Below are 12,787 nucleotides of genomic sequence, written 5' to 3' on the forward strand. Positions count from 1 at the left end.
AAAAATATAAAAGATACTTTTTCCAATAAACTTGCGCTTGGCCCTTTGGTCAGTTGGGTTCCACTGAAATTATTTTTCTTCTTTCTAGATGGGCAGTGATGACACCAAATATAAGCATAAAAAGACGTTTTAAAACTACAGATCCTGAAACCCAGCACGGCAGGCACCTGCAGTTTCCAGTGCTGTAACAGGTATGGAACTAATCTAAGAGCAGGCATCTAGAAACACCTTCTGTTTTTGGCCATTATGCTGAAAGTTACCATGGGGGCTGGGGGTTGGGGGAGAATGAGGTCAAGTCTGTGACTTTCCATCTGACCCCAGGTATATCAAATCAGAACTGAAGAAATTATCTGAATAAAGCTAGCAAGGTGGGGAGGGAGTCTCTCTTTTTCCTGAGGCAGAAGTAATGTGGTTATTTTCTGAATGCTCTGAAGATCAATGAACATCCTTCACCACTGTTTAGAATGAGGATATAAACCCAGGATCAGGTAGGGTTCTTCAGCCACAAGCAACAGAAGCAGAAACTCAACAAATGAGGCAGAAATTCATATGTATTAAAAGAAAAATGGAGGTCTTGTAGCCTCAAGGTGACGGCTAAAGTTCCAGGCCAGGAAATGTCAGGGGCCAGGCATGTCCCAGAGCGTAGTGAAAGCTCTACCACCAGCAAGGAAGCCTGAGCACACTTCCATCCTCGTGTGGCTCCAGGAGAATTGCTACAGTCCATGGGCCTGTCCTCGGTCTCACACCTGCTCTTGGCCCTCGGGAGCCTCTGCAGGCACCTTGACTTTCCGCCCCACCAAGACTGAAAACCAAGGGGAGAGGAAATTTCCCACAAGGTGCCAAGTGTTTTTTCTCAGAGGATGCAAGCTGAGTATTCAAAAAACAAATAGTGAATACCTACTAATACGAGGGTGTGTTTAATTGGGTAGAGACTGCTTGGTTGACTCTATCTAAGCTTCTAAATTTAGGTCTCCAACTAACCGATTTTCATCTTAATGAAAACTATCTTATTTTCATTCAAAGTGTAGAAACCCCCAATATTACTGAGTTCAGCCATTGCCAAGATCAGAATCCCAGCATTTAGGACATCAGGAGACTCCTCACCATTTTGATAGGATCTCAGGATACAGAAAACCTGACTCATAGTGGTCAAAGCCACTCAGCTTCCATCAAACCCCACACCAGCCTCAATAACATGAATTCAAGTGGGATGGTGCAGCCACGGGCTCATGGCTTGGCAGTGCTGGCCAGGACCTGAGCTCCTCACCTGTCCACACTGCCATCCTCTGCAGATCGGCCTTCAGTGGCCATTGCTTGTCTCTCAGGGCTGCAAAGTGAATTCAATATTATGGTTGAATCATGCACCCCCTAAAAAAAATCATAACTCTCATTACCTCAGAGTATGACCTTTTGGAAATAAGGCTGTTACAGACATATTGTACTTAAAGACGAGGTTATTAAGGTGGGCCCTAATCCAGTATGACTGGTGTCCTTATGAAAAGGGAAAATATGGGCAAAGTGCAGTGGCTTATGACTATAATCCCAACACTTTGGGAGGCCAAGGTGGGCAGATTACTTGATCCTGGGAGTTCAAGACAAGCCAGAGCAACATGGTGAAACCCCATTTATACAAAAAATAGAAAAATTAACCAGGTATGGTGTAATGCACCTGTAATCCCAGCTACTTGGTAGGCCAAGGTGGGAAGATCACTTGAGTCCAAAAGGTTGAGGCTGCAGTAAGCTATGATTACGCCACTACACTCCAGCCTGGGTGACAGAATGAAAAAAAATTTTTTAATAATTGGAAATTTTAAAAAGTTTTAAAAAGGAAAAATGTGGACAGAGAGACAAGCATAGAGGGAAGATGATGTGAAGACACAGGGAGAAGACGGGTGTCCTCAAGCCAATGAGAAAGGCTAGGATCGATTCTTCCTTATAGCCCTCAAAAGGAACCAACCCTGCGACACCTCAATTTCGGACTTCCAGCCTCCAGAACTGTGCGGCAATACATTTTCGATGTTTGAGCCATCATTTGTTACGGCAGCCCCAGCAAAGAAATCAAGCAGTTTCTGGCTTCTTGTCTGCATTCAAGGCAGGAAGAAGAGCACTGACAGAGCGGAGACAACAGGAATTGCTCCTTTGGTTGGAAAGGCAGAAACTTTCACAGACTGCTGGCTGCTTCCATCCCTGTGACCACAGCCATGTCCTCTGGCCATGCTAGTTGCATGGGAGTCTGAAGACCAAAGCGTGTGTCTTCTACTGGGGAAAGCGTGGGCTTGGCCAGCCCTCAGGGTCTCTCCCACCCATCACGTGGGCTGATGCTCTCCCCTTGTATGCAGCCTTCTAAAAAGCATATGCTGTCATGAGTGTGTACTTTCCAGGGAGCCAGCAGCCTGCCTTTCAAGGTAGGGCTGAGGAGCATGTGCAGAGAGGCCTTCCCAGAGCAGGTCAGTAGCTACTCATCAGCTCATTCAGTCCACTAGAACTCAGGTCCCATCCTTTCTCCAGCTTAGTTCTGTCTTTCACAGAAACCAGTCAGTCTGCCGATGAATCAGCATTGCTAACTCACCAGAGTGTTGTGGTCAAGAGATGGAAACAACAGACCCCAATGAAGCCTGGCCTCCAGGATGAAAGACAAATATTACTGACAGCCCAGCAGCTTTGAGCCTATGCCAGGATGCTACCCCTAACCTCCTGGAACCTTGCAGTGAGGCCACATGATCCCCACTCTACAAAGAATGGTTGCAATCTCACAGCACAGATACAGATGAGAGAGATGCACTGAGGCTGCTGGTGGCCAGCCCATGGTCACTCAGCAAGGGGATGTAGAGCCAGGCAGGATCTGGGGCTTCTGACATGTGGCCAGGCCTCCCTGATGGGAGTGCCTTCACCATCCATCCCCTGGAGCGCTGGCAGTGACTAAGGCCAGCCAAGCAAGGAGGGCAGAGCATAGCCTGCTCAGCTCTGCTGCTGTGAATAGGAGTTCTCTGGCAGTGTTTTATCTGCCAGCTGAACACTTAACAGCACCCTGCCAGATGTCCACTCTTCTAGACACCCCTCACTTGCATCCACTCTGGGGTCAATACTTGCTATTTTATGTAACTTTTTATGTACCCATTCTCTTATCCCCTCCCCCAGGCCAGGCAATGGTCTAGGCAATGGGAGGTGTGTGTCCCAGGGGAAGCCGTAAGTATTCCAGAAGGAAGCAGCATCCTCAGACAGGATCCACAAGAGAATGCCATGTAGCACCATGTACCCACCAGGATGGGTACTATCAAAAAGAAAGAAAAAAAGCAGAAAATAACAAGTGTTGCGAGGATGTGGAGAAACTGGAACACTTGCACACTCTTGGTTGAAATGAAAATTGGTGCAGCCACTATGGAAAACAGTCTAGAAGTTCCTTAAAAATTTAAAAATAGAACAACCATATAATCCAGCAATTCCACTTCTGGGGTTATACCCAAAAGAATTGAAAGCAGGGTCTTTGAGAGATATTTGCACACCTACATTTGTAGCAACATTAATCACAATAGCCAAAATTTGGAAGCAACCCAAGTGTTCATTAATGGAGGAATGGATAAGCAAAATGTGGTATATATATGTACACACACACAAACACTATATATATATATATATATATATACACATACATATGTGTGTGTGTATATATATGTATATCACACACACACATATATAGTGGAATATTATTCAGCCTTGAAAATGAAATTCTGGCACACGCTACAACACAGATAAACCTCAAGGACATTATGCTAAGAGAATTAAGCCAGTCACAGAAAGATAAATACTGTATGAATGCACTTTTATGAGCTTCCAGGAGTCATCAAATTCATAAAGACAAAAAGTCAAATGGTGGCTTCCAGCAGGGAGGGGAAATGGGAAGTTGTTGCTTAATGGGTAAAGAGTTTCAGTTTTGAAAGATGAAAGAGTCCTGGAGATTGATTGCATGATCATACGAATATACTTAACACTACTGAGCTGTATCTAAAAATTAATTCAAATGAAATGTTTATATTATGTGTATTTTGCCACTTAAAAAAAAAAAAAAAAAGGAAAGGGCTATAACAGAGGTAACAGAGAATTAGGGAGACCCCAGGGATGTAGAGTTGGGCACAAGGGGCATGTCGCCAGAGCCCAGAGACTGGGGGAGGGGCCATAGCTTTAGAGGACTGTGGTCCACATGTCACAAGGCAGGAGGGGTGGAGAAATGCCAGGGACACTGGCTTCCCCTCCCTCCAGGCTCCTGCCAGCACCTCTACTGGCCATCCCCACGGGCTGGTCCCAGAGGTAAGGGGCCCAGGTGATGCAGACTCTGGAGATCATATCCTCTTAGGGTGGTTCTGGGATGAGGGGCAATTGGCAAACAGACAACCCAGCAGTCCCCACATGCCTGGCGCTGACAGTCTAATCATGGGATAGGCCACAAAGATGTAAACTTAATCTTTGATCGTGCTTGGTACCATGCACAGTGAGAGAGATGAGCAAGGAGGGAACACCCATGGAATGTCAGAGAAGGACTCTGCAAAAACACCACTGAACTTCCGGCACTGTATGGGTCTTATTCTGCAGAAGATCAGAACCAATAGGATATGTGGCTATAGAGAGGGAGTGATTTATTTTAAGGAACTGGCTGGAGTGATTGTGAAGGCTGGCAAGTCCAAAATGGGAATAGCTGGAGACCCAGGAAGAGTTGATGACACAGCTCCAATCCAAAGATGATCCAAAGGCAGAAGTTCCTCTTCCTCAAGGGACTGTCTTTTTTTAAGCCATTTTATTGAGGTATGATTGGCATACAAAAAGCTATACATATTTAATGTGTACAGTTTGATGAGTTTGGAGATAAGTATGCACCCCGTGAAGCCATCACCACAATCCATGCATAAACCTATCCATCACCTCCAAACGTTTCCTCCCACCCTTTTTATTTATTATTTGTGTATGTGTGATAAGAGCATTTAACATAATATCTATCCTCAACAAATTTCAAGCACATAACACAGTATTGTTAACTACAGACACCTGCTGTACATCAGATCTCCAGAACTAATTCATCCTGCATAACTGAAACGTTATGTCCTTTGACAAATAACTCCCCCCTTCCCTGCTCCCCAGCCTCTGACAACCCCCACTCTACTCTGCTTCTATGAGTTTGACTGCCTAAGATTCCTCATGTAAGTGACATTATGCAGTGTTTGTCTTTCTGCGACTGGGTTGTTTCTCTTAACAAAATGTCCTCCATGTTCACCCATGTTATCACAAATTTAAAAATTTTCTGCTTTTTTAAGGTTGAATAATTCCATTGTATGCATATACCACATTTTCTTTATCCATTCATCCATCAATGGAAATTTTGTTCGCTTTCTCTGTCTTGGCCACTGTGAGTAATGAACATGTGGGTGCAGATACTTTAAGATCCTAATTTCATTTCCTTTGGGCCTGTACCCAGATATGGGAATGTTGGATCATATAGTAGTTCTAGTTCTAATTTTTTGAGGAATCTTTATACTGTTTTCCAAAGTGACTACATCAATTTACATTTCCACCAACAGTGTACAGGGGTCCCCTTTTCTCCACATCCTTACCAACACTTGTCATCTTTTCTTTCTTTGATAATAGCCATCCTAACAGGCATGATGTGATATGTCATTGTGGCTTTGATCTGCATTTCCCTGATGGTTAGTGATGGTGAGCCCCTTTTTATATACCTGCTTGCCATTTCTATGTCTTCTTTGGAGAAATATCTGTTCAGTTTCTCTACCTATTTTTAAATCAGTGGGTTTGGGGTTTTGTTTCATTTTGTTTTGTTTGTTATTCAGTTGTAGGAGTTTCTCATGTATTTTGGAATATTAACCCTTTATCAGATACGCAGTTTGAAAACATTTTCTTCCATTCCGTAGAATACCTTTTCATTTTTGTGATTGTTTCCCTTGCTGTGCAGAAGCTTTTGAATTGATATAATCCCACTTGTCTATTTTTGTTGTGTTGCTTGTCAACTCAGTCTTTTTACTCTTAGGGCCTTCAACTAATTAAATGAGGGCCACCTGCCTTATAGAAGATAAACTGCTTTACTTAAAGTCTACTGATTTTAGTGTTAATCACATCTAAAAAATACCTTCACAGAAACAGCTAGACCGGTCTACAGTCTAGACATATAGCAAGCTTGCCAAGCTTGACACATAAAATTAACCCTCACAGGCACCATTTTTCACCTGGACCAGCACATATTCTTGCGTAGAGCCATATACTTTGTTCACACCCTGCACCTTTTTCTTTTGCAGAGAAAAAAAAAAATCCCCACTTTGCAATTGCATCTGGTCAATGAGAGGCTCTAGTTTTGGGGAAGAGGGAAACACCTAACCTTGACAGAATCATCACCAGAGACACCTGCCGGCTGACGAGGACAGCTTTCTTGGAGCCAACAGATGATGCAGGGAAACAAGAAGTGCACAGACGGGTTCAGCGACTCCTCCAGCATCGGCAGCGTGTTGGATGATGCAGACAGGGAGGTGAGCAGCCTAACAGACCGGGCATTCCGGAGTTTGTGCATCTCCGAGGACACATCCTTCCATGACTCCTACCTGGCCGTGTCCCCGGATATCACCCGACAGGTGTTTGGGACTCTTCGCCAGAGAACAGTAAGCCACACCCAGAGGAAAAGTGGCATTTGGAGCCAGTTACCGTCACAGGGCACGGAACATTCGGGCTGGGCGGCCACCTTCCAACAGCTACCCAAGTACGTTCAGGGAGAGGAAAAGTACCCCAAAACCAGCCCCCCACCAACGCCAGCCCAGAGGAGACTGGAGGTGCCAGTTTCCGGCCTAAGGAGCAGCAACAAGCCTGTCTCCAAAGTATCAACACTAATTAAATCTTTCGACAGGACCGAGAGCCAACGTTGTGAGAGCAGGCCCACTGCCAGCAAGCCTCCGGCTCTGAAAAATCCCCCCAAATTCGCTCCTCTTCCAGAAAACAGTGTCAACTTCTGCTTCGATTCTGCCTTTCTGACAGTCAGGAGGGTGCCCGCTGAAGTTTCCAACACCCATCAGAACAGCCACCAGCCAGGCAGGAAGCACGGAGAACAGGAGTCCTCCAAGAATCCAGAAATGGCCTGTCACGGCTCCAGCAGCTTCCTCCCAGCAGCCAATGACACAGCCACCTCATCTGAGTCAAAGTTCCCCTCTCCACACCACAAGCCAGCCACAGGTGAGCCTGGGAGAGGCAAAGGCACCTTTCTGCACAGTGAAAATAGTGCTTTCAAGTCATGGAATGCCCACCAACCAAAGCTGCTGGAGAGAAAGGACACAGCTGGAACCGTCCCAGAAAGCAAAGCTCCCAAGCACTATGGGGACACAACCTTGCTAAGAGAACCCTGTCCTCCTGAGTGCACAGTCTCTCCCTGCCAGGTCCAGGCCAGCTGCAGTCAGGAAGAGAACAGACTTGCAGCAGGGGCTCTGTCCACATCTGTACCCTGGGGATGCAGGGATCCAGGAGCCCAGGTATTTGCTGTGGAAGGAAAAGCTCCCAGCTCACAGCCTGATTCTCAAGAGAAGCCAGCCCAGCCCCCATGGAGGAAGCCAAAGACTGGCAAAAAAGGGAAAGAAAGTCTACAAGATACTTCAGAAGAAAAGACACAGACCAACAGGAGAGGCCAACCTTTGTATACAAAACACAACCCCCAGGGACAGTTTTCAGAAAATGATGCTCTTGACCTTCCTGTGGAACCCAATGAACATTATGATCCCCCCTTTAACATCAGTAAGCTCCTGACCCCCATCATACCCAACAAGCACGCCCTGGATTCAGCAGAGAGCCAACCGGCAGAGGGAACCCCATCACCCCCAGGACAGCTAAACGGATACCAAGAGAAGGAGCCCAGTGAATGTCAGTCTCGAGACAGCTACAAGTCCAAAGCCCCTAGCCTGCTGTTCAACCTCAAGGACGTGCGGAAGCGTGTTAAGAGCACATACAGTTCCTCACCTCTCTTGAAAGGGCTTGATGAGAAAACTAGAGGTAAGGTTGATGGAAAGCAAGAATCTGTGAGCAACGGTGTCATCCTCCCCAATGGGCTTGAGGAAAGCCCTCCAAATGAGCTTTCTAAGGAGAGACCCGCTGATGACCCCACTGCATCACACATCAATCCCCAGAAGGACCCTACAGCTGACCCCAGTGAGCCCTCTGCAGACAGCTGTCTAACTCTTAGCACAGCTCCGACCATCGCCAAAGCCCCCTTCTATGTCAATGGGGAGGCTGCTGAGAGAAGCAGTTATGAGAACAAGGAGGTGGAAGGAGAGTTGGAGATGGGTCCTGCCGGATCTGGCTGCTGTCCAGACTCCAGGGAACACCGCCCCAGGAAACACCTCTCCCTGAGGCTTTGCAATAGGGATCCTGAGCCTGGAGAGGCTACAGAGAAAATGAAGACCCACCAGCTAGAGAATGGGCTCTCCAGATCTGTGTCCCAAGAGACAGAACCTGAGAGGGAGGCAGGACTTCAGAACACACATTTGAACCAGAAATTCTCCCCAGGGCCCCTCTCTCCTGAGGAGGAAGATGTGTTTTACAGTGACAGCCAATCCGATTTTATGCCAAGCCTCAAAGGTAAGGCCAAATTCAGCACCAGCTCTTCAGATCAATCCTTTGCCTCATTTGATGATCAGCAGAAGATGTGGCTTACTGAGAACCAGCGAGAAGACAGGAGGAAGGACATGAGTGCAGGTGACAGTCAGAAGGATGAGAAGGAGAACGTGATGGGGAAGGATGAGCCGCAGTACTGTGCCTTAAGCAATGGGCACGCATGCCTGGAAGACCGCAGCCAGGGGGAAGCATTGCAAAGAGAAGGGAAAAGTGTGTCTGGAGGAAGAACCAGGAAGGCATCAGCAGAGGAAGCTAATTTCAGAGGCTCTCGGATTGGGGACCATAAGGGTATGACCTTTTCACAGGCCAAAGACCTTACTTCCTCACCATCTTCTGCTTCAAACAGGCACATGCTGTTTACGATTAAAGACAACACCCTCAGAGCCACCCCCGTAATTAAACCTATCATGCTGCCTCTCCTGAGGACCATGTCCTTGGAGGACTCCCTCAGCAGTGGCCGCAAAGAGGATGAATTGCCAAGGCAAGAATGGGGTGAGGATCCTGGTTTTTGTGCCCCCGAAAACCAGGACATTCTTGGTACATCAACACCCACTAACACACGGGGCACACGTGTGAAGTGCATGGCCAGCGAGGTCATGGAGGACCCTGGGCAGGGGTCGAGCATGGCCAGGATGGAGTCCTCTCAGCCAGCCCCAAAGGGGAATTTCCCATCTATGCCTCTGGTGGGAGGGGGGGACAGGGTGAAGCCACCACCAGATGCTGCACATGGCCTTGTGGCAAGCAATTGCAAGAGCGGTTCTGCAGACCCAGGGAAGCTGGCAGCCCCATGGCACATCCCCACCATTGCTTTACCCGAGGGCGACATAGAAGACCAGCCACCCCCATGGCAGCCTGAAACCTGTTGGGAAGAGCAGACACCAGGTTTCAAGAGTCACTTTTTGTCCACATCCAGAGCAGGGCCCCCTGGCAGAAGACTGGTCCCCAGTGAGACCGCGAATTCCCCCAACCCCAGCTCCCCGGGGGAGAGCAGTGCCTGCTCCCCTGCTGCCAGCAACATTTGGGAGGAGGTTTCCCAGGCCCCCAGAGGATCAGAGCTGCTGCGCGAGGAGCCTCCCCAAGCCAGCCCCTGGGCCAGCTCCAGTCTTGCCAGGGTCACCCGGAGGGAGGACCTGACCCACGCCCTCGTGTGGGAGGGCGGCTCTGACCCCCTACTTGAGCTGTCGGCAGAAGACCTCCGGACCCTCTCTCCAAGAGGTTCATTGCTGGATGTGGCCAACAGCCCAGCAGGCACCCCTGGGAGACTTGAGCTTCCTGCACAGCTAGAGAGGACAGCAAGCAAGCCACCTGCAGTCCCACCCAAAACAGAGAAAGCCCTGCGGCGGGCAAAGAAGCTGGCAAGTAAGAGGAGGAAGACCGATCAGGCTCAGGAGAAGCATGGCGAGTCACAGGAGGGAAAGCCCTGCCCGGAGGACTTGGAGCAGACACAGCAAAGGCCACTGTGCCCCAGAGAGAGGCTCCGACACAGTTTCCCCGTGGTCCGTTCCCTGCCCCCTCCCGTGCACCGCCACTCCGTGACCGGCTTCTCGGAGCCTGTCGGGAGGCGGCCCGGGGGCCCCCAGTCCCTCACACCCCCGTCCGCGTACCCCGCCACCCAGAAGGTCCTCCAGGATCCACAGTCCGGGGAGTACTTTGTCTTCGACTTGCCACTACAGGTGAAAATCAAGACCTTCTACGACCCAGAGACGGGCAAGTATGTCAAGGTCTCCATCCCGTCCTCCGAGGGGGCCTCCCCAGAGCCGCCCCCACCGGACACCCTGGCCGCTCCCTATGTGCTGTACCCCGGCTTCCAGCCTGTGCCCGTGACGGCCTTGATGCCGCTGCGCTGCTCCTCTCAGCTCTCCGCGCCCACCTTCCTCAGGCACGGCCCTCGTGCCTCCGCGGCCCGCGCCAGGCCCCAAAGTGTCCACGAGTCTGGACTGCAGCTGGACCCAGGGCCTCACGGTGACTGCACCCCGCACTCTGCAGGCCAGCGCCCTCATGGTCCTCCCCAGAGCCCAGGAGAGGAGGGTGCAGAAGCTCCAGGCCTGGGCATCATCTCCACTGACGACCTAGAGGACTTTGCCACAGAAGGCATTTCTTGAGTTACTTCAGGCTGTCCCCCACCCCCAGATGAACCCAGAGGAGCTTACTTCCCCCTCCCCCAGAACAAGCAACACACACACACCCACACACACACACATACACACACAAGATCGTCAACACATACTTAGCCTTTTTAGATCCGTAAAGTCCAGAAGGCAGTAGGGATCCTAAGACGACCTCACCCAAAGGGCTCCCTGGCTCTCTTCTGATGGAGGGGCGCTGCTTGCTTGGCGGGGTCCCCTCCCTGCCAGGTGCACTCTACTCCAGCCCTTCTCCCTCCCTCCCTTCCTCCCTCTCCTGGCCTGCCCTGCTCTTTCCTGGCCCTGCCAACCAGGTGGGTGTGGCAAGGGCACCGCCTGGTCCCAAGGGTCCCTCTGCACCCACACCCACCCACTCACTTGTAGGCTCCTTGATGAGCAAACCCCTGAGGCCCCCAGCTCAGACCCAGCAGGCATTCAGGTCAACTCAGGCAGACTAGCTAAGGACCAGCCCAGGGCAATTTTGCAGAAATGATCATTTGCATAGAATGGGTTTCCTTCACAGGGAGAAACTTGCCTCCGAAAGCTATTTTCTGATCAAGAAACGGCCCACTTTTTAAAAAGTGAAACAGGTTTGCAGATACGGTTCTGTCCCTGGACTCCTGTCTTCCTTCTGTGGGCAGTGGGGGTTAGAGCTGACAGAGCCACCTCCCTGTCTACCACAGTCTGGCGTCCCACCTTGTCCCTTCAACACCTGTCCATGCCTTCGCAGGGCCAGGCCCTCCAGTGGGTCCTGACTGCCCTGATTTAGTGACCAGTACCTGTGCCCTCCACTCAAAAAGAAAGTGTGTTCACACCCTCACCCCCCGTCAGTTCCTGACCTTTGGGGATTTGGGGGAAGTGTCAGGATTAACTGAAGAGTTTGAGAGTTTTACCTAATGAAACGTGTCCACTGGCCCAGCACAGTAAAGCCAAAATCCACACTGAGGTTTGCATTGGGAGAAAGGAGGGTGTTTATTTGCAGGGCACCAAGCAAGGAGAATTAGGCAGCTCACGCTTAAAACCCGACCTCGCCCGTGGCTTGCAAGCATGGATTTTTAATGGCAAGGGAAATGTTCAGGAAAGCTGAAGTTACAGGTGAAATTGTAAATCAACACATGGAGGGTACACATTGGTTTGGCCTAAAAAGGCAGGATATCTTGAACCAGGGACTTACGGGTCATAGGGTGGAGTCAAACATTTTCTGAATTGCAATTAGTTGAGAAAGAGAAGCTTTGTTTTAAAATTTGGGTTAGCAGAAAGGAATGTTAGCTCTGGCTTGTGGGTGGGACTTCCCCCAGGCCTCCCAGGAAGAAATTTAGAACAAAGAGCCGTGCTCAGAGTTCAGTCCTCAGCTCCCTCTTCTCTGAGGTCTCTGTGCCAGTGGATCCGTTTGGTGGGGGTCTGGGTTTCTGAAAAACAACTCGGAGTCAGAAGTTCAGATGTTCTCTTTAATTTCCAGAGGGAACCAAGCACCCCAGGACTCTGGCTTCCTTAGCTGTTGTTTTAGGTTACTATTACCTTCCTGCTTATCAAGTTGCTCATTGGCTTCTCAGGGCTAGCTAGGTGCCTGGAATTTCAGTTGAAGGAAGTCAAGATTTTCCTGTATTTCCACGGTTGGGGAGGGGTCCTTGCTCGATCTTCACAGCAGGCGCCCTCTTGCAGGCAGCCAGCTAGGAAGGAAACCAGCACCCAGGGTACTGATAGGTTTCCACGCCATGGCTTCTATAGAAGCCTCTTAATTCTTGTTCTACTGGAAACACAGGGGCAAAACGTGCCTCCCTCTTTGTTTAGAAACCTCAGCAGCTGCCAGGACTATGCTGCCCAGGGCCCAGGGGACTATGCAAGATGCATCGTCCTTGTCCTGTTGGCAAAGGCGCCATTTCCACACTGGGAGGATGGGGAGGCTTTCAGTAAACCAAGTCCCAGATTCACACAAATACAGGGGCTTTGATTTGGATTCAAGATTTTATATCTTTTTGTTTTCCCAACAAGTGCAGCCACACCTGATTTTCATTGTG

General features: G+C 49.5%; 1 protein-coding gene across 1 annotated transcript in view; it reads left to right on the forward strand.

The window, feature by feature from the left end:
• The window catches only part of C8H10orf71 (chromosome 8 C10orf71 homolog), a 29,071-nt gene extending 16,977 nt beyond the window's left edge, over positions 1 to 12,094 (forward strand). The window contains exons 2-3 of the mRNA XM_002820711.4: positions 89 to 191; positions 6,297 to 12,094. Coding sequence (XP_002820757.4) covers positions 6,441 to 10,748 — 4,308 coding nt within the window. The 5' untranslated portion in view covers positions 89 to 191; positions 6,297 to 6,440 and the 3' untranslated portion in view covers positions 10,749 to 12,094. The remainder of the gene's footprint in view (positions 1 to 88; positions 192 to 6,296) is intronic.
• Positions 12,095 to 12,787: the final 693 nt, after the last annotated feature.

Source organism: Pongo abelii, chromosome 8, assembly GCF_028885655.2.
Source record: "Pongo abelii isolate AG06213 chromosome 8, NHGRI_mPonAbe1-v2.0_pri, whole genome shotgun sequence".
NCBI classification, from domain to species: domain Eukaryota; kingdom Metazoa; phylum Chordata; class Mammalia; order Primates; family Hominidae; genus Pongo; species Pongo abelii.